At 42.2% G+C, this 22,379-nt stretch overlaps 1 protein-coding gene across 3 annotated transcripts in view; it reads right to left on the reverse strand.

Annotated features, from left to right (window-relative positions):
• Positions 1–22,379, reverse strand: part of ZRANB1 (zinc finger RANBP2-type containing 1) — a 61,857-nt gene that overhangs the window by 4,836 nt on the left and 34,642 nt on the right. For 2 of the 3 annotated variants that reach the window (XR_005647224.1, XM_039836017.1), the window contains exons 3-7: positions 15,402–15,589; positions 10,817–10,970; positions 9,459–9,530; positions 8,740–8,938; positions 819–939 (exon numbers count right to left, since the gene is read on the reverse strand). Coding sequence is in view for 2 of the 3 variants with exons in the window: in XM_039836017.1 (XP_039691951.1) it covers positions 819–939; positions 8,740–8,938; positions 9,459–9,530; positions 10,817–10,970; positions 15,402–15,589 (734 nt within the window). In the remaining variant the exon portion in view is untranslated. Of the gene's footprint in view, positions 1–818; positions 940–8,739; positions 8,939–9,458; positions 9,531–10,816; positions 10,971–15,401; positions 15,590–15,797; positions 16,647–22,379 lie in introns of those variants that run through there. The other variant, XM_039836018.1, reaches the window with a different exon arrangement.

A 22,379-nucleotide genomic window follows, 5' to 3' on the forward strand; every position in this document is an offset into this window, starting at 1 on the left:
CCCAGTTTACGTACAGGTATCCTTCACTACCCGAACTCAAGAACCAAATAGATTTGGTCAACCACTGATCCCAGGAAGGAGAGATGCACACAGCAAGGGAAGCGTGATTTATGAGACGCCTTCCTGTGGAGTCACCTGTGGGAGTGCTACCTACGAGGCCCTCCTGCCATGAAAAGATGAGCTTTGTTACTTCATACAAACTAAATCGCGGCATCACCTAATTCAAGAACAGGAGACAGGTGTGCCCACACCCTACGACGCCTGGCACGGCTGACACTGCATTTTCAGCAGGTCCATGTCGCAGAGCTACAGGAGCCACTGCTGCAAAATTCATTTGTGACGGTTCGTTCCCAAGTTAATTAGAAACCGCTCGTGTCTATGGCACCTTCTCCTTGGCCTGTCACATGGATAGAGCCTCACCACTTGGGATCCCTAAGGAGATCACGACTGGATCCTTAGGGCCTGACAGCTCAGCAAAGGGTGCCCAGCACTAGCTTAGTGACCCGGGGTGAGTATGCCCTCAGACAGACTGGGAGCTGGCCTGCAGGCAGGGAAAGCAGGACACAAAGCCACCTTCCTAAGACAGTGTAAACGAAAAGCGATCAGAAGAAATAAATACACAGTGTGCAGAAGCATCACACCACAGAATGCATACTGACAGTTTTATCATTTAAAAAGGAAACTTGGTACCCTCCCGTTCTGCAGCTGACAGCAGCAGTCACGACTGGAACCCGAGCCACCTCCCATAACGGTTGCTCGTGGAAACCAGGGACTCGGACCCTGTGGCCTGCTTTCCTCGTGCCTTGAAGCATTCTCACCTGACTCGCCAGAGAAAGTATGAACGCCCAGTCCTCCTGCCACTGCTCTTCCCTCAAGGAGAAATGTAAACCGAAGCTCTGAGAATACCACGATTCCCAGTCCTTCCAGCGTGTGTAAAACCTTAAAAAAAAAAAAAAGTGGAAATTAAGCCTTCCATAAACATTTAATGTTCCAGTCATTTATTCAATGTAGTCTTTAAGCAATTCACATGAAAAGAATAGTTTTATTAATTTTACCTGGCTTGCAAATATATTTTTCAAACTAAAAGTGCCTCCGTTCTGCTGGTAGACCTCTTTTAAACCCATTTCCGTTTGCCCCGAGAATACTCGATGTCGGGGGTTGTAGCTGCAGCGTTCACCCCGAGACAACTTGAGGATTAAAGTCTGCCATGAAATATCTCATTTCTATTATTTTCGCATCGCTCTCCTATGTCAATAGTCTTTAAAAACAAATGACATCATTCTATTTATAGCATTGTTTTTTGCAGTGGCTAAATGGGCAGCTAAATTTGCCAGAAATGTATTCCCATTTACAAAATATAGTAATTCTCAATCGCTGAAAACATCAAATCCTAGAAAAACATAGCATTCCTACATTAAGTAAATGAACACTGGCAGTGAGCTGTACTTTTTTTTTTCCTAAACAAGAGTTAACATATCCTCAGACATAATTTAATTCACCAGCCACCAAATTTCCATCAAAACTTCAAACACTACTGATGAGAACAGTCGATTTTAATTGTCTACTATGAGTTTACAATTTTTTTAAAAACCCACTCAAAATCATCCGAGATGCTGGATACTCAAAGACAATACATAATTTCTCCATTACTGTACAGTATTCACCACCTGGTCACTTACCAACAACAGACCGGGATGAGCCCACGTGTTCATATCATTTACTTCCTTGAGATTTCTTGTTAAATAAAATTTCTCTATGATTATCACATAATCCAAAAAGAATCACTACAACTACAAAAATAATTCCTTCTTTATACTGAATACCCCTCCTAAATACTTCAGCCTAGTAAATTATGAAAACTGAAAGTCAAACTGGGCCATTGGTAGTGAACTACTGAAAACAAAATCTATATTTCTTTACATCAAATATGAAATTAAACAAAATCAGACATAAATTATGCTTAAAATTGTGGTTTACTGTCTTAAAAACAAGCCAACAAAGACCTCTGAAGTAAAGACAGACATCTAACCTGTCTGTCACATACCATTTCTCTCACTTATAAAGAACTAGAAATCCCAGGTCCTTTTTATGTATTTGAATTCTAAGTAAAAGAAGAAATAAGAAAACATTCTATTGCTATCGTTGAAAAGTTCCAGCAGTTAAATGTGGTAGTGTTACAAACTTCATTACAGGAACTTAATGGAGGACTTCATAAAAAAGTAAATTAATGTATTTTAGACTTTCTAAAAGGATTAAAAAGGAATGTTACAGAGGTTTAACTCTTGGTTGATTGAAAAAAATTTTTTTTCTATTCCAAGTAATAAGGAGCTTTTTTTATCAGGACTGTAAGTTTTAATGCCAAGTGTTTTAAACATAAAATACGGATGTCCCTCTTTAAAAATACCTAAGAAACACAAAAATCTATTTGAATGTACTAATAACGAAATACACTATCTTAAAAAGTTCAAGGAGAAAATATCACAAAACAGTGTTGTTACAAACGGAATGATGTGCACAGCCAGACATTTCTTAGTTAGTGCCCGGAATCATTTTATGAATGAGATAGCGAAGTCTGACAAATTAAATGATCGCACTCAAAACTACTCAAGAAAACTGCATCTCAGAAGCCAAGCAGGGTCAGGCCTGGTTAGTACTTGGATGGGAGACCACCTCAGAATACCAGGTGCTGTAGGCGTTTAAAAAAAAAAAGACTGCAGAACAAAGAACTTTAAAAGTGAGCATGTTCAAATAATCACATCCAACAAAGACCTAAACTCCGAAGCTGCCTGGCTTGTTGAGAATAGACAAGGAAACCAAGTCCAAGAACATATGTCTGGTTTAACATTCAAAAATCAATTCCATGTTTATGGATTCTAAGACTCAATATCGTCAACCTGGTAGGTAATACTTCTCAAATTAACCTAGAGTCAATGCAATCTGTCAAAATCTCATGGGACTTTTTTTCAGATATTGATAAGCTAGATCCTAATATCTATATGGAAATCCAAAGGATTCAGAGTAGACAAAAGGTTGGAAGACTTACATCCTCTTGAAACTGACCACAAAGCTACTAATCTTCCAGTCTAATCTACCAGTCTAATGTTGGCATAAGGACAGACACAGGAAGAAACAGAGCCCAGAAATAAAACTTTACTTTTATGGTCAAATAATTTCCAACACAACTGCCAAGGCAATTGAGTGGGGGCAAAGAACAGTCTCTTCAATAAATGGTACTGTGTCTGGACAATTAGAGATCTACATGCAAAACTGATGATTTTATTAGATTTTTATTACCTAACACCTTTAAAAAATTAGCTCAAAATGGATCATAGACCTTAAATGTAAAAGCTAAAACCATAAAATTCTTAGACAAAAACACAGGAGTAATAGTTTAAATTTTTAAGTCTAAAACGACTGTGATTAATACGCTAAGGGTGCTGATGGGTAACGCAGACAGCATGAGCAGTGTAAACAGAGAGGAAAATCTTAAGAAAAACCAAAAAAAAAAAATGCCAGAGATCAAAAACATGAACAGAAATGAAGAATGTCTTAGATAGGCTTGTTAGTGGATTGAACGTAGTTGAGAAAAGAACCCCTCAAGTTTCTATGGCTATTCTAGGTTGGTGTATTTTTCTCCTAACTTTTAAAATATGTCAGTCCAGTCTCTTCTTGACATTCAGGAAAAAAAGATAAAAAGAAAAAACCCTATTGTCAAGTTTCTATGACAATAGAAACTTCCAAAACTGAAAGAGAACAACACAGATGGACAAAACCAGAAGAGAATTTCAAAAACCATGGATGGGACAACTGCCCAAGGCGGAACATACGACATAAGGGAAATAACGGAGGGAGAAGAGAGAAAGTGACACACTGGAGACAACAGTAACTGAGAACACCCCCAAGTTAATAGCAGACCCAGCACCACAGGTCCAGGACGCTCGGAAAACACTGAGGGCAAATGCCAGAAAAACTAGACTCAGACAAATCATATTCCAACTACAGAAAATTAAAAGTGAAAAACCCTTGAAAAGAGCCAGAGTGAAAAAAACACCTTGCCTAAAGAGGAACGAAGATAAGAATTACATCTGATTCCTTCTCAGAAACCATGCCAGCAAGAAGAGAATGGAGTGAAACATTTTAAAAGTTTGGAAGAAAAAATAGCAACCTAGAATTCTGTACCCTGTGAAATTATCCTTCAAAAGTAAAGGAGAAATAAAAGACTTTCTCAGACAAAAATTGAGAAAATTTGTTGCCATCAGACCTGCCTTGCAGATATGCTAAAAGTGCTTTAGAAGAGAAAATATAAATATAGATCAGAAATTTTGATCGACATAAAGAGCATCAAAGAAAAATAAGTGAAGATAAAATAGAAACTTTTATTTTTCTTATTCTTAAATGATAATCTGTTCAAATCTAGCAGATAATCTGTTCGAAATAATAACAACATTTGATTATGTATGCTTATGTATATATCAAATATATGTATATGCTTATGTATGCTCACATATAAGTGAGATAAATGACAGCAAAAATAGATGCTGGAAGAAAGAATTATGATTATTTTGTTATTATAAGGTAATCGAGCAATGCATGAAGTGGCATAGTGTTATCTGAAAGTGGATTCCGATTAATTGTAAATATGTATTACAAACTCTAGGGCAACCACTAATTAAAGTAAAAAAAGTATAACTGATATGCTAAGAGAAAATGGAATCCTATATAAAATACTCAAAAACACAAAAGGCAGAAAAAGAGAGACAAGAAGAACAAGGCCAACAAACAGAAGAGCAGCAACTAACACAGCAGGTATCGATCCCACGGCGGCAGTCGCCACACTGAACGTTAACGCTGACAGCACCAAACGCGGCACCAAACGCTGACAGGAACGTGGAGCCACAGGAGCCCTCCCTCCCTCCCTGCCGCTGGGAATGCCAGTGCTGCAGCCTCTTAGGAAGGCCCTGGCGGTTCTTACAAAAGCAGACAGACTCTAGCCACAAACCCCAGCAACCATGCGCCTTGATATTTATCCGAAGGAACTGAAAACATGTCCACACAAAACCTGCACGCCGACGTCATTCCAGCGGCTTTCCCCATAACTGCCCAAGCCTGGAAGCAACGCAGATGCCCTTCAGTAGGTGAGTGTGTGGACAGACTGTGCTGCATCCACACAGTGGAATATTATTCAGCACTGCAAAGGATGAGCTGTCGTGCCATGAAAAAAACATGGAGGAACCCTGAGGGCATACTACTAAGTGAAAGAAGCCCATCCGAAACGGCTGTGTACTTTACATTTCCAACAACATGACATACAGGAAAGGCAAATCTGTGCCAGTGGTCGCCAGGGTTCAGGAGGAGGGGAAAGATGAACAGGAAGAACACAGGACGCCACGACGGCTGACAGCCAGAGTGATGCCATGGCGGCAGGTACACGTCGTTACACACCCGTCCACACCCACGAACGGGCACTGAGATGAGCCCCAATGTCAACTATGAACCTGGGGTGATCACGACGTACGGAAGTAGGTTCATAATGGGGGTTTATATACGTGTGGGCGGCAAGGAGAATATGGCAAATACCTGGACCTTCCTCTCAATTTTGCCGTGAACAAAAACTGTTCTAAAAAAATAAAGTTTTTAAAAATTTATATATAAACATAATGCTAAGCTACAGATAGTTCTACAAAATAATATTTCTAAAAAGATCTTCTGAATTACTGATTCTTTTCCCTATTTACATTAATTACTCCCATTTTTGTCTGAGAAACTGGATTAACATCTCAATTCAAGGCAGGTACAACATTCAGCCTTGAGAACTTGAGTCAGCTTAACCACAGGTCTCGCATAGAATCGCCACATAAAAACAGCCTATCTGGAATAGGGGGAGGGGTTAAAGAAAATTACTTTCTCAGTTCTCATTTAGATATTTTCTAAGAAAACATCTCATCCCAGTTCATCTGGATTCTGTGCAAAGGGCACCTTGGCAAAGAACTGCTTAAGGAGGACGTGACACATAAGAGACGTGCCGGCTCACCCTCTCCCAGCCGAGGGCAGGGCCCCTCATGCCACTTTCCAGTAGTCAATGATTTCAGGCTAATATTTTTGGCCCATGTCACTGATGCCCTGAACTGATGGCCACAGCACTTCCTCCCTGCCCACTCCCACAAAAATGCAAGGATGTCTGTGTGAACACTGCGATTCACGCAGCTTCCTATGCCACAACTAATGCATCAGGCGAAGATCCCAGAGGCAGGGATGCAGGGGGTGGAGCCCAGGCGCACTGTTGGGGAAGCCTGCCCACATGCCAGCTCCAGGTCCGCACTCCTGAAGCAGCCTGTCAGAGTCGAGGCCTCTGATACCAAAGGAACTGCTCAGGCCACACCTGCCAGGGGCTGCACATGTGCGCCCCACACAGTTCCTCTCGTTCTGTGGCGACTCCCCATCCAGACCTCTTACGACCTCAGATTACGGTATTTTTTCTCCCTACCTCTATACTAGACTTTTGGGACTAACAAACGACTCCAAACCACCTCAGAATTCCAGTCCAATACAATCACTAGTGGCAAATCCAATCCAGAAATCACCTACTGCCAGCTTTGAGAAACAAACAACGTAAGTCCCCAAACTATTATTATTAGCCACGAATGTCCTTTTTAAAAAGCCCTTGCAATTAGGAAAAATAGGTATCACCTGCAAAAATTTACAGTGCTCTTTCAGCCCCACAAGGTCAGGACACCATCACCAGAGAAAACACTCTCGGGCTGCCTTTTCTTCTTCTTCTTCTTATTATTATTATTATTTTTTTTTTTTTTTTTTTTTTTTTACATTATAGTTATCATTCGCATGCAAGTGGGGCTGCCTTTTCTAAGGGACTTGTGATTGTGGCAGATTTACCAAGGTCCAGATCTGGCTTTCAGGACGAGAAGCTAGGCCTCCTCCACACCCAGAGACTAGGCCTGTCTTTCTGGGGCAGAGTCACATCAACTAAACCTACAAGGCAGACCTGTAAAACCACAATGCCCAGACACCCTGCCACAGGAAGTGAACCGCTGTCATCCTCAGCGTAGGCAGGCCCGTCTAGACGGACACATCGTCATGGGGATGTTGCCTGGTGAGCATGCAATCTGATCAAGAGAGGTTAGAGGGACTGAACATTTAAGCATCAGGATTCCCTATCCACCTGATGAACCCACCTCACAAAAGGAATGACCTCGCTCACGCTGCCAGACCATGCCGCAGCAGCCACCTCCACTATAAAAGGCACAAAGCCCTGTCCCCGGAGCCGAGGCTGTGGGACTAAACTACCTGTTCTGAAAGGCAGGTTCTTTCTTCAGCTGTTATGCATCCAATCAGGTCCCATCTAGGCTTGCCAACCAGGGAGGTTTTTTTTTTTTTTCAGGTGCCCACCAATTTTAACTCTATTACATTATGCTTTGCTCTATAATTAAGCTCTCAAGAAAGCAATTATATTGCTCTTATTTTCAAATTCTAGAGCGTACTCTCGTTCAAGAAGTATTTACTATGTACAAACTATCTGTCAGGGTATTGTAGGCATTATACCTTCCACACGAAACGCAACGAAATCTCCCGTGGAGTTTATAGTCTAAAAGACTTCATGCAACCTTTAAATACTACAACAAAATCCACAACAAGTGCTCAAAATTTTTAAAAGGACACTAGGACAGTAAAGTAATTTGGAGTAGGCCATTATCATTGTAGTAAGCATTCAATTCGGTGTAAGAACAAAAAAATATATTTTGATACTGATATAGAGAAAATAGTACATTTTTAAAGGACTTCTGCTACCTATTAAGTTCAACGATGGACAATTTAATTCAACCTCAATTTTCTCATTTATAAGATAACTAAATGACAATGTATGTCTGAAACCAAGAAAATACCGTTAAGTCAAACAAACGTAAGGACCAAACTACGGATTCACAGAGCACAGTCTTCACTAAGGCACAGTCTTCACCTCCAGTGACAGATACCTCAACGGTGAGTTTGCAGTTCAAGACTAGTCCTACACTCGATTGGATGCTGAATAAAAGATACATAATAGGTGTGGTTGTGTGCACACATGTGCACAGAAAGGGCATTTCTGAGACCACTGGAAAATGTGACAGGGCCGTATGCTACATAACTGAGTCAACGCTGATTTCCTTAGAAGTGGAAAAGCGGATGTGGCTGGGCAGGAGAATATCCTTGCTCTTGAAAGGTGCACACTGAAATAGTCAAAGGCAAAGCAGCACGCGGTCTGAAACTACCTGGCACAGAAGAACGTTGATGCGGAGATGGAGCACGTGGGAAATGTTAACGACTGGTCAGTCAGATGAAGGAGATTTGGGGGTCTCTGCTGTACTGACATTTTTACTTTTCTGTGGGTTTGAAAAATGTGCAAAATAAAAACATGTAGTCTTAAGACTACCTGCCTCGGAAAAAAAAACTCGTAATACAATGTTAGCATAACCTCTTAAAAGTTGAACAAAAATATGAAATTATAACTACTCAAAGTATGAGCAAAGACCTTCATATTTAAGGCCACTACGACTGCAAATGTTTCTATTTTAAAGTGCAGTAAAGGAGCATATAAACCATCGAGATGTTCGAAGTGTCTCAACGTTCAAAACCAAAGCTATTTTTTCCTTAGCGTCCACCGAAAGGGTGACCAAGTGTCTCGCCACTATCAGGCGGGACGCGGCAAGGCCGCTAGGGACTGCACCAGGGGAGGGCACCGCTCACCAGTGCGAACAGTCATGCAGGCTGTCGTGCAGGGCCTTCCGAAGCACCGAGTCCTTGTCATAGATGCCCCAGGTGGCCTGCAGCACTGAATCGAGTAGGCAGTCTCCTGCGGTCCGGTTCCAAAGCGCATAGAGCCGACTGTCCAAGCGGGTAGCCAACTCCAAGGACCAGTTTATAATCGGAGATTCCTCTTCTAACTCTACGTGAGGGATTTAAATAGTATGTTCACTTTCACACCTATACAACTATGGACGACTGTGGAAGTAAGAACCTATTCTCTAGATGTTAACAGGTTTATGTCCAATTTACTAGTAAACACCTAAAAAACTGTGTCATTTGAAATATAAACCTTTTGAATAGTCCAAACTGCTTGTGGCACTAGGATAATTTACTCAACTTTTAAATTCTTTACCATTTATTTTCAAAAAACTTTTAATATGAAAATGTACTCAGTCTGAAAGCAGAAAACCTAAAAAAACGTTTATACCTTCATTTGTGCAATCTATCACAGTTCGGAGCTGTGAACGAGCGTTTTTCCCCAGTTTTACCAAAATATAATTAACAGCATAATACAGCACTGTTCAAAGGACTTTACATTTTTAATTTAAAATAAAAATAGAACGAGTTGACCATACACTAAACTACTCCAACCCTTACAAAGCAAAGCAACAGGTGCACTGAAATCGGTGAAGGTCAATGACACTCAGCTCCCCGCTCACCTTTCTGAACATCCCTATCGAGCACCTCATCGAATAACTTTTCTTGGACTGTTGGAGGCAGGTCTTCGATATCTACAAAGGAAAAAAGACTTAAAAGATCTTCTTATAACTCGTATCAAATGGCCATGACATATACTTTATATGTCTGAAAACTTTCATATTAATTAGACCTCAATAAAGATCAAATAAAAGGGAAAAAGAACAAGACGACCTGATATTCATGCGATTTTTTGTCTGTTCTCCCCACAGTCTCAACCTCTGCTCAGGCCTGTGGTTTTCAGACTTTGGAATCTTCTTATAAAAATGAGTGAACCGCAAGCTGTGGCACACAGGCTCTGTTTCTGTCATCTTCCTCACATTCTCTATCCTCTATTCGGTTCGCGGAGTAAAAACCATTGCCCTTAAAAGTTTTTACATTATGTTTTAAGCTATTTTTGATTAAAAATAAAAATCTAGTCACCACTTAGGGTAAAGCTTAAATATATAAAGCTTTTAAAAGGCTTTATATATTATTTCCTACCATATGTAAATGCTCCTGTTCATATCTGAATATAAAAGCTCAGAACACTCAGAGCAAGATGGAAGCCTTATTTTAGAAACTTTTGACATTTGGTGCATTTATCCAATGCCAACTGATAAAACCATCCTAAAAGACATTTCCGATTATCCCTGAATTGAAAAATGAAAAGCTGCTTCACAAATATCGTAAAAATTAATGTAATGAGTACATAACGTCAATGATACTTTCAAAAGAAGGCCAGTTTCTTTGATTCAAATGACTTGATTCTTCCCACCAAAAGCCCGTGTTCTAATACTACCTCCTAATGCCTGGTAACCGACAGCCACCTGATTTCAAAATAACGGGCATGAAAAGAAAAGAAAAGCAGCCTGATAATATTTCAAAATAAAACCAAAGAGAAAAATAAATGGGTAAAACAGATGTTTAAAAACATCTGAGAGGGGCAGGGGGAGGTAGATAAGGGGCTAAAACAGATGGTAACAGAAGGAAATTACACTTTGGGTGGTGAGCGCACAATGCAATATACATGACGTATTACTGAACTGTACACTTGAAACCACGTAATTTTATTAACCAATGTCGCCAACAAAAAAACATTACCTGAGGCCCACAAAGAAGTCAGTTACTATCAGCTGCCATCTTCCTCCCAGACCTAACATCAGTTTACAAGTAGCTCTTAACACTGGTCACTTCCAGTATAAATAAGGTAGTCAAGTAACATAAAAAAATATGAATTAACATAACGGTTATCTGCTTTCTAACAGAAACATGATCACTCAGACATGAAAATAATTATGATGAAGTGGAAATTCCTCTTCACACTGAAATGGGGAGTTACCTGCCGGCAAGGTGAATGTTACAAGGTCAGTCAGAAAATAGCAGGCGAAGTCCCCCTTCCTCTGATGCAGAGAGGCCGCCACCTCTCGCCGGATCTGCTCGGTGAGTTCAGGACACACCATTGCTGGAATACACTTCGCTGCTTGTTGAGACACCTTAAACACAAAAGAAACTTTCCTCTGCATCTCATTTATCATCAATGGAAGCGGAAAACAGCAGTATTTTAAAGAAATTACCAAAATTTCCCAGTAAGTCAAAGTGGTGGGTTTGGTTTGGTTTTGTTTCATTTTAAAATCACATGAGATATTGGGTATTATTTCCCTGCCATTAGAAGTATGTATCAGTAGGACTTTCCAGGAAAAGAGCCATAAAAATGCTTTACCCTCTGACTCAGTAATTCTTCTACTTAGGAATTTATCCAAGGCAATATACAAAGATGCACAAAGAACTTTATATAAAATGGTGGTGTTCACACACAGTCACCACTGGAGGGGGAAGACAGAAACCAACCTAAATAAGACCAACCCTCCTGCCCCAATAACAAACAGTCTTTAAAAACGGAATTCCAGCTCCCGGAGAAGGAGCCAGAAACAAAGATTATTCTCCAGCTCTGCTAAGAGTATTTTTAAGTATCCTTACCTGGAGTAAAGAAAACACGATGTTTTTAAAGGGTCAGTTCCCACAGACCTCAAATCCCTCCCATTTTTAAGAGCTCTGAATTTCAGAGAAGTCCAGAACAGACGACGACCCCTCCCCTCGCGGAGTGGCGTGGGGAACGGAGCGGAGCGGACGTGCCGGCGGAGGGGCACCGCCACCGAGAGCGCAGAGGCAGGCGACGGGCGGGCCACGGCTAGGACAGTCCCTTTTAAACGATGAATAGCAAGGAATGACGCAAAGGCATTATTCTACATGTAGCTTACATTCCTACATGTAAGAGCTAAGAATTCTGAAATCAAAGTTAACTCTCTGCTAGAGAGAAAATGAATCTGGTGTCAGTCCTGAGTCACTGAGCTCTGTTCTCGGCTGTCACTCGCCTGCAGCCACTAACCTAACGGTCACAGCTGGGGTTTGGAGCAGATCTTCCAACGAGCTACTCAGAATAAGTTTTATGGATAACGTCATCCGCATAGTACGTGTGGACAACTTAAGTGTCATTGCCACGATGGTAAGGAAACAGTTTCAAAAGCCCTGCGTCCCCAACGCAACCATCAGGCGTGCTATTCTGAAAACCCCCACGTGAAAACGCTGTCTACCCAGCTCCACTGGCCAGGATGACCAGCAACAAAGAAATTCTCACAGCCAATCTCTGTGAACCCACTCTTGAAGCAACTCTCAAATTACAGAAAACCAAACAGTAAATATTTCAGAATAGAACTATTTCTCACCAGTGTTAAAATGGATCCCAAAACTAAATTCAAAATTAGCTTATTCCAAATTGGCTGACCCTCAGCCCCTTTCCAAAAACCTGGGAAGATTTTTCCAAAAAAAACTTGGACTGAAACCTGAGTATTGCAAACACTCTAGCAGAAACCTTACGCTGGTCAAGGACCTCCACACCGCCCTCCTTCCACCACGCCTGGAAGCGTGACTGTCCCCGAGGCCTGCCCCTCGCCTTCTGGCCTCTTTGACCGAATGATTCTCCTTGGCAGCTCTTAACTTAGGGCCCATATACTTGAATAGCAATTTCATTTTAATTTAAATCCTTCATTTTCACTAACATTGTGCCTATATTTAAAATGCGTTTTCTTACACAGCACAAATTTAACATTTTGATAACTACATTTCGATATACAGTTGACCCTTGACATGGGTTTGAACTCATGGGTCCACTTATGTGCAGATTTTTTTCAATAAATACTATAAGTATATTCTCCCTTCCTTTTAATTTTCTTAACCATTTTTTCTCCAGCTTACTTTATTATAAGAATACAGTTTATAATAGACAAAACATGTGTTAATTGACTGCTTATGTTATCTGCAAAGGTACTGGTGGTTAAGTTTTTGGGGAGTCAACAGTTATACTTGGATTTTCAACTATGTCAGTGCCCCAAACCTCCACATTAAGGATCGACTCTAACCGACTTCCTTAGCAATTCTATTTATTTTTATTTCATGCATTTAAAAACAATATTCTGAAAAGGAGTCCACAGATGCCACCAGAGTACCAACAGGGTCCATGACCTAAAACCCAGGGTCCACGAAAACCCCCGCCGCGGACTCATACCCCCGAAACCCAGCGCTCTCCTGACCTCGCCCTAGCGTCCTTGGCTCTTGCTCTCTCTGGAGACACGGGCAGCCCTTGGTCCCCCTCCCCCGTCCAGCCTCCCTGTTGGCCCCTTCAGGTTTGTCCTGTGTGGTGCCTTCGCTTCGCTGACACTAAATTCCATTCCCACTTTGTTCTTTACCCCCGCTCTTCCAGCTCTCCCACGCTGCACCGGGGTTGGTCTACGCATCCCACAGAGCATCCCACAGAGCATCCCACAGAATGTGGCAAAAGTGATAGGTGTCCCTTCCTGAAATGGGTTACACGTAACTGCCATTCCCATCTGAATCACTGTCTCACATCTTCCTCTCCCTCCTGGAGGGAGCTGCCACTTCAAGGGCAGCCCCATGGAGGGGCACATGACGAGGATGTGAGGCCTCCTGCCAACAGCCACCTGAGTGCACTTAGAACCAGATTCTCCAGCCCCAGTCGAGCCTTTTGACAACTGCGACCATGGCCAACAGTTCGACTGCAACCTCCAGGGCCCTTGAGCCAAAAGCACTCAGCCAAGCTGCTCCCAGATGCCTCACCCTCAGAAACTGTAAGACGACAATGATCTGTTGTCTTAAGCTGCCGAGTTTTGAGGTGATTTTCTGCACATCAATAAATAATAAATAATAACACTGGGGCTTCTATTGTCTTCCCATTGCTTGTCCCCAGATTGCTCTCAGACGGCTGGTGACTTATGTCAGCCCCTCTGGAACCTTTTCACAGTCCCCTGCCAGCCTCAGGGGACCCTACAATTCCCCCAAAGACTTGAGCCTTAGTTCACAGCTGCCTCCTCTACCCTATCTCCCTGCTACCACCAACCATAACCCCACAAGCCTGCCCCCCACAAGTGGGCGTCACAACACAGGTGTAGCCAGACCTCAGACACTGCAGAAATGACCTCGGACTGTGCCGCCCCGTTCCAGAACTCACGGTCCTCTAGTCACACTGCTGCCTCTCAAGTAGCCCCTTCCCCCTGGGCTCACTCAGGGAGCGTGCCCTCCGTCTTCATCACGGCTGCCTCCCAGGGCCCCCCTTCCGAGTGTCAGGTGCCCCTGGCCCCACTGGGACCTCCCGAAACGGAACACGATGACCAGCCACCCCAGCTGCACTTTCTTAATCCCCACAGTGCTTTGTGCGTGACGGTTCCCAAATGTTCGCACATTCGAACAAACATGCACAACCATACACAGAAGATGCACAATGACAAAATCCGAATCCACAACTGAGCTGACTCTCTTCCCTTTCACCTTATTTCTGATCATTTAAAAAAATTATCAATATAATACAGTCGCATCCTGAACAATTCACTTGCGACCTCTATCATTTGTAACGTCTGCCTAGTTATCTAAGCCAGAAACCTCAGAACCCACTTTGCTCCCTATCTCCTTACTCCCCCACCTACCCACTTAATCCTGACGACCTAAGCTACAGAACCGCCCCGACCAGCCCGCTTCCTTGCCCTTCCATCGCCACTGACTACTGTTGGGGCAGAGCCCCTGCCAACATCACTGCAGCAACCCTCCTAAGCAGGCCTGCCCCTCTCCGACCAGCAGCAGCCAAAACGCGATCAGGTCCTGTCACTCCCCCGTTTCTGTACCCGACACTTTTCAAAGCCTTTCTACTACGCCCAGAGGATCTTCAAAATCCTTGGCCTAGAAGATCCTTCACATCCGTCCCCCGCTTCCTCTCTCTGTTCTCGATCACCATCACAGCCATGCTGGGTCACCTGCAAGTTCCAGAGTTCACCACAAAGACCACAACCCTGGCCAATGAATCCATGGTTTCCTCAGCTACCCCCTCGCCTCACCCACTTCGTGAGACTAACTCCTACTCCACCTTCAGATTTTAGCTAAAATGTTGCTTGCTCTATCTAGGTAAGAAGGTAAGGAATCTCAAAACTCTCCAGTGCTCCCACAGGTCCCGGCACGCACACCTAGAGAGCACACACCGCACAAGACTTCCTGTGCATCTCTCCGCTTCTCTGGGGACTCGCCGGAGGAGCAAATGTCTTCACAGACGTGTCCCTTTTTAGCCCAGTGCCTGGCACATCATAGGTACTCAACAAGTATTTGTTAATGGAATGAATGAAAGAATGAAGAAATGACAGACACATCCCAGCTTTTTTAAGCAAATATGATTCAAATATTGTGGCAGAATGTCCTCTTTGAAAAGCACATACCCTTAAGGATTATATACTGTTGAAGTCTCTTAAGTTTAAAATAGTTTTTGACAGGGGACAGAAGCATCTCAAACATTTCAAAGCTGTTTGGAGAAATGAAAACAAGAGAACACACTTCCTTTGTGAGGAAGGCTGGGCCCGCGGCACACCCACCTCCGTGAGCAGAATGGCCAGCATGTCCTGCCGCTGGAAGCGAATGGCCAGATGCACCAGAGTGTAGCCCACGTCGAAGGCGGACGGGCGGTTCAGCAGGCGCACTTCGTCTGCCGTGAGCTGGCGTGCGATGTCCCCTCCCGATGACTTGTATGCTTCTATAGCAGCTAAATCCCCTTCCACCACCCCTAAAACAGGCATCGAGACAGAGAAGAGATTAATTTTATTGTTCTTCAAAAAGAGTAACCCTCTAGCATTCACTCTAAACTCCAAGCATTTCTCTGTGCTTCCCGGATCCTAGGTATCATTTAAATGTCCTAGAGAATATAAGAGAAATTAGTGTCTCTCCCTCCCTTAACTTTCTTTCCAGAACAGACAGCCTCGTCGGGCACTTACCTTCACATCGTGCTGGCTCCATGCTCTGGTGGGGCTCACGGGAGCTATTAGGATAGGTTACCAGGATCGGAGATCAGTAACCTGGTCAGAGACACCAGACGTCACAGCAGACACTAAGCCCTGCCTGGCCTGCTGCTGCAGAGGCCAAGGAGACAGGGGTGTGCTGCTCCCCGCAGGCACTGGCACCCTTGTCCTTTACACGGCATGTTTAAAGCCAAATCAGAACAACAAACGCTGGCCTTCCACACTCCCGCTCAGCTTTAAGACAATTCAGAGCAATTAAAACTAGTTTCATCATAAGTAAACGCAAGTTTTTTGATTTCACAATCTCTCAGAGCCAAGTCTTCATTACACCCATTAAGAATTACTAACGCAGTCAAACTCAGATGATTTTGAACAACAATATGCTAAAATAAAACATTATAACCAGTTGGGGGTAGACAGATGAAACAAGTATCCTCTTTTCCAAATCCATAAAGAACTTTCCATTCCCACTAATCTTAACACAAATTAATGTCAGGTTAAGACAGTGATGCCATTTACTAAGCAGTACAGTACATCTATAGATAATAAACAGCCTTGGCAAATACTGAAGGTGTTGCTTAGCTTCGAATGTGCCTGTATTTAAAAAACAAAACAAAATAAAACAAAACAAGACCGTAGGACCAAATAATCTTAAGTGTTTCCTAAGTTACATCAGGAAATGTTTGTTGGGAAAAATGCTAACACTGAAAGTATTCCTAGTGTCTTTTTTAAAGCATTTTTCATTGCTATCTTGAAATAGGAATTAAATAAGAACTATGCCTTAGAGTATGAGAGATTGGTACAATGCAAGAGACTCCCCCACCCCGCCCCTACCCACCGTTATTAAAAACAACACAGCTTTGAAATGATAATTCAAATTTCCACATTCGCTGAGAGGACCATGTTAGGTGACATGAGAAACACGAAGACAGCAAAGATGCGATTCCTAAACTCGACGCGGTCCCTTCACCCCATTTGTGAGCCACAAAAGGCCAGCTTCGAAAGTTTTCGTACTCTGGGGTCAAAGACCCTTTCTGGGAATCCTAGATTCTCTCCCCCAAAACATGACCCCTGCCCCAGCCACATACATGTTTCAGGTTAAGAATCCATGGTATCGAATGAGAATGCCTTCTCAAAGGCATTTTTATTTTCACAGCAGTGTAAGTTTAACATGTTCTTCACCCTAAACACCCAAGACCAGCTGGAACCCCACCTCCAATTACAAAAGGGCTTCCAAACACCCTTGTGAGGCAGAGCGTCCTGGAGAAGCCAGGCTCCAGGGCTAGAACCACAAGCGGCTGGCGCGCGACGAGGAGGGTGAACCTCCTCCAGAGGGCAAGACTTAGCAACCGCGCTCGACGTGCTCGAGACGAAATGACTATGGTTAGAGAGTCAAGTACGAAAGATCGCTAAAATTTCTGCTTAGCTGGTTTCAATGGAACACATGAGAATCTGGTAGAGCTCATAACTTTGTGAATAATTTATTGTTTTTTTATTTTTTTGGAACTGAACGTGCCCTACTCGATTTCCTCGTGTGTATGCGGGACTTCCTCACGAAGGCAGCTGCTCCACTTCAGCCCCGTCAAAGCTCTAACTGTTCAGGGGCATCAGGACCACCGGTCCCAACGGCTTTTAGCTTTAACCTAAATGTACACATACATAAATTTCTTTGGATGACTTAAGAAATGTTCTATGCACTTCCAAAAATAACCCAAGGACCAAAAATATCTCAAGTTACCTGAAAAGAAAGAGAGACCTGCACGGCGCTTGTGTATGTGTGCGTGTATCACGCACACGCACATATATTTATTTTCCAAAGACAAAGATGAGGTAATGCAAAGTTAAACACCAACTATTTTCATTCTTTTGACTGGAGTAACGGGAGATGGTCTAAATCCCTGTCTTCACTATTTTTAGCTAACCATTTAGCTGATGTTTGGAGGAATCTCTTCTTAGAAATTCTTGCTGAAGGAAATTCATTTCCTCTCTGTTTCTGAGGAATTTCTGTAACTAGGAACTGGAGGGGGGTGCAGGGGGGACGATGACAGACCAGATACACAACAAAGTGAGCAAGCTGAGCTTAGGAGTTACGATTTACAATGTCATCCAGTCTGCTTTTAAAGAAAGGGTTTTTTAAAAATGTAAGCAGAACGTCATATGGCGAACTGCACGGTATGTGAATTATATCTCAATAAAGCAGGTATACACATGCACATAACACACATACAGGATTTGTACGTGGCCTAATCCTATCTGCCAAAAACAATTAATTGCTCCCCCAACCCCAAGCTCTGCACTGCAGCGCGGCCCACTCCCCAGCACGGAGTGACTGTGCAGAAAATGCAGCAGACGAGGGTGGCGGAGGAACAGACTCTGGTCTCCCAGTCTTCACAGGTGGAACTCTCTCACCTTTCCAGAACATGGAAAACACAAATTTAAGTACAGACACAAAGTAATATTTAAAAGAAAATAATTTTACCATCTGTTTTGGGAATATATAATTTCATTCTTTCATAAGCCATAATTAAGAGCTCACAGTTTCTGTCACTGTTGAGTTTTTAGCTACAAAGATGAGTAAATTTATTACAAATTATATTTCTTGAGAATAACAACAAACTGTCCAAATTCCTGGTGTATCTTTACTACACACTGTTCAAAGAGAGCTACTGACTGAAGTTTAGACAGCTTCTTGATAGACTGGTTTTCATTGTACACATGGTATTTAAAAGGATTTGGCTTATATGCAGATAATTTAAAGTTTTAACCACCACATGTTTTCTGATTAGGAGGGGAAAAAAAAGCACCAGATTATATGCAAAACAACTTAGAAAATATCTCTGAATTCTTCATATAACGTTGCATTTTTACCACCTTTTAATATTAGGGGATAAAAAGAAAGTAGGTAGAGGAGTTGGAAGGCAGCAAATGACAGCAAATCAGTGTAAGTGGTAAAAACTCACTCAATGCGACCGACCAGAAGGAACGAGCGGAGTTCCGACAGAAGAGAAAGCGGTGATGGACGCACGCTCTCTAGGCTGCTGACACCTCACCATGCCTCTTAGAAGCATCTTTCTCTCAACAAATGTGTATTACACAATCTATCCATTCCTCATCTATGCTATGAGAGCAAACAAAAAGACAGCCAAAGGCACTCTGAGAAGATCAGCTTTATAAAACTAACCTGCATTATCATCATACATTCAAAACTGATCAAATGAAATACACAACTAGCTAAGTAGTGGTACGTACTTATAGGTGAAGTGTTAATATACTTTTAAAAACATGAAGATCTATGAGTAAATGTAAGCTACTATAGTAGAAACTACAGACTTGTTTAAAAAAAAAAAAAAAAAGGCTCATACATATTGCCTTACTTGCTGGGCCAGGAGTAGAATTTAACATATTTTGAAGCCAGAGGTCACAATTTACTGGGGACTTCACAGCTACTATGGAACTCCGTTGGTTAGACTATGGAGCTGGCTTATAGATGTTTAGAAAACAGACTTATTTTTTTCCCCCATATATGGCACAGTTTTCAAAGTTTCGCCTTATTTTCTTTTGTGACATAAAATCGTGATGGTAACTAACTTTGAAAAGAATGCCAAATGGTAAAAAAGAAGCCAGGACTTACCTGAGCCCACGTGGGCCAGCTCAACACTACCCTGGAGTTCTATGGTAGCTGTGACATCACAGCATGCTTTATGCTGTGGGGTCAGGGTGGACTTGGAGTCAGCTGGCACAATTTCAGGAGCCCTTAAAGAGAAAAGTTAGTTTTAAGTGGTAATGTTCAGAACGCCCGTTACCACGGTCAGCAGAGAGAGGCAGCCGCGGCTGGCTGCAGCGTCTAGGTAAGCTCTCCTCTACCCAGAGCCTAATTCATTTAGCCATCTGGCCTATTAGAAAGGAAACTACCACCCAGACACCTTTTCTACCTTCTAACCATCAGGCTACACAGTTTGATCGTGAACTTAGTTTAGACAGTCACAGCAATCTCTCTCAATACTCAAATATGAGCTGCTTTTTAAATGAAATGACCTCAATATTTTTAAGTGTATCTTCAAGTAGGCACAAGCGTCGCGGCAATCCAAAAATAGTTTGAGCAGAACAAACAAATCACCTCTAGATGGACTTTTCATATAATAACTTAGGGCAAGTTAAAACCTACCATTTCTATTCTTAGGATAGTACTAGCGAACAATAACCTTGTTAAAAACCCAAGAGAGAGAAAAATCTCAACTGGTAATAAATCCTTAAATTTAACCTAATCCATACTATATCAAGACATGCTTCAATTCACTCCATTATGAAAACATCCTCTTTAGAAAAATAAGATTCAACAATAGGGAAGTCAAAATAGTCTCTAATTAAGGCCTTTAAATGTTCTATTATTAATCATGACAAACTGTGTCAAACGCAGTTTGTATTTTGGAGATTATTCCTCCTTACATCTTCGATCAGACTGTTAAGAACCCAACTGCTGTGGAAATACAATTTCCAAAGTTATGAAAAAACACCTGAATTGATAGATACCTTCCTAAGGAAGGTCTCCCCCGCAGGAAGAAGGGCTGGGGAAAGTTCCATGCAAGGATGTAGCGGCACCTGTCACAAAGTTGTCTTTGGTAAGGTGACCAGAGATGAAGACCAAAGTTAACAGGTTAAAGATGAATGTGAGTCCAAACCACAAAGGGCACTGAAAATATGGCTGAGAGAGTCATCGGAGGGGGACGTTACAGTTCTTAAAAACACAGGGTTCTCGTCATATAAAACAGCGTATGTCAGAACCACACCCACCACTGACACCGAGTCCCAAAAACTACTCTGACTTCAAATAAAAATTTCTTCTGCTATACTGCCAAGTTATCCAGGCAGAATCTGAAACCAAACTTTAGATTTTTAGAATTATACTATTTTAGGTAGGCCTGGAGGAACAGAATAGTTTAACACACTCTCTTTTCCAAGTGAGAAAACAAGAGGGTAAATGAACATTTTTAAAATGGGCCAGGGGGAGGGAAGAGAAAAGGAAAAGCTCTCAAAATATTGATAGAATTAAGACAGAATCATCGAACTGGAAGAGAAGGTAAAAAGTTACTTAGTCCGCCTCGATGAAGTTCCCCAGGTTTAAGCACAAAACAAGAAAGTCCCTATAATTTACCAGTGTAAGAGAAGGCTGCACAGTAAATTCATGGCCCCCAAGTATCCAAATAAGCTGAGTGGTAGATTTTCCCCAAAAGTTTCGGGCCCATGCATCATCTAACAAAACCCATTAGACATCAATCTCGTCTAAAACTGAACTTCACCATCTCCTGTGTTTGGGAAAATGATACTGCTGTCCAACCAAAGGGTCCGAGCCAAAAGCCCGGCTATTTCTTAAGGCCAATATCAATTCTTTCAAGCTGGGCCCATCCTGCCCTTTCAGTCTCTCTCAAACACATCCGTTGCCTCTCCCGTGGGTCAAGACCGCATGTGCTCTCTCACCTGGATCGCAGTCACTTCCTCCTAAATGGCGTGCTTTCCTACACAGCTATCCCCTCCCAAACTAGTGTCCATGCTGCGACCAGAGGGAGCCTCCTAAACCACAAACCTGAGGAAGGCAGTCCCCTTCCATCCGTTTACCACTGCCCTCACACGAAGAGGCAAACTCCTTAACCAGAGAAACAGGCTTTGAAAGTCCCGCACTACCCCGCAGCTTCCCCTCCACACTCCCCCTCCTGACTCTGGGGTCTTAGCACGTGCAATTCCCTCTGACACACTATTCCCTCTCCTAAGGTTTTGGCTTAGATGTCACTTCTTCCTGAAAGCCCTCTGCAAATCTCCAAGTGAGATTAGGGTCCGCACTCCCCTAGTACCCTCCCCTTCCTCTGCTGAACTTATCACATCGCCTCTGCCCCTCAAGTTTAAGTCAAAGCATAGAGCTGATATTCTGGTTCACGGTGCTTGGGAGCACACTCTAGTGGTTATATCTGGATGCATCGGACTAAATGGACATGGGGACAGACAAATAGAAAACAAAAACTAAAAATTTTTAAAAACAATGGGTGGGTGGAGCAGGATGGTCGTTTGTCTTATCAGGTTTTTAAATATCTAATAAAGTCATAATTACTTAAGTAAATGTGTGATACTGGTGTTAAAAAAAATCAAAATAAAGAACCTCAGAACAAATGATATCAAATCATTGTTATGTATAATAGAAACACCCACAACAATGGGGAAAGAATTTAATAAATATTCAATTTTTCAGAAAACTAATTTAATCCTTAGTCTAAATCAAAAAACTGTGTTAACACAACAAAAATAAAATGTTATTAGTATAAATGTCTTCACCAAACAAAAAAGGGAAAGAAAATTTTCAACAAATAAATATGACTGGTATATATTTTTAATATACGTATTATCTATAATTTATAGACTTCATATAACTTGATAAAATCACAAAAGAAAATGGACAAGACATAAATCAACAATTCACATAAAAAAATACAAATGACTAAATGAGAGAGCATGCCTCCCTGTAGACGTCGGCAAAGGGACAGCCACTCAGATGCTCACATGGATGACGGG

This window comes from Pteropus medius, unplaced genomic scaffold (assembly GCF_902729225.1).
Source record: "Pteropus medius unplaced genomic scaffold, Ma_sr-lr_union100, whole genome shotgun sequence".
NCBI lineage: Eukaryota > Metazoa > Chordata > Mammalia > Chiroptera > Pteropodidae > Pteropus > Pteropus medius.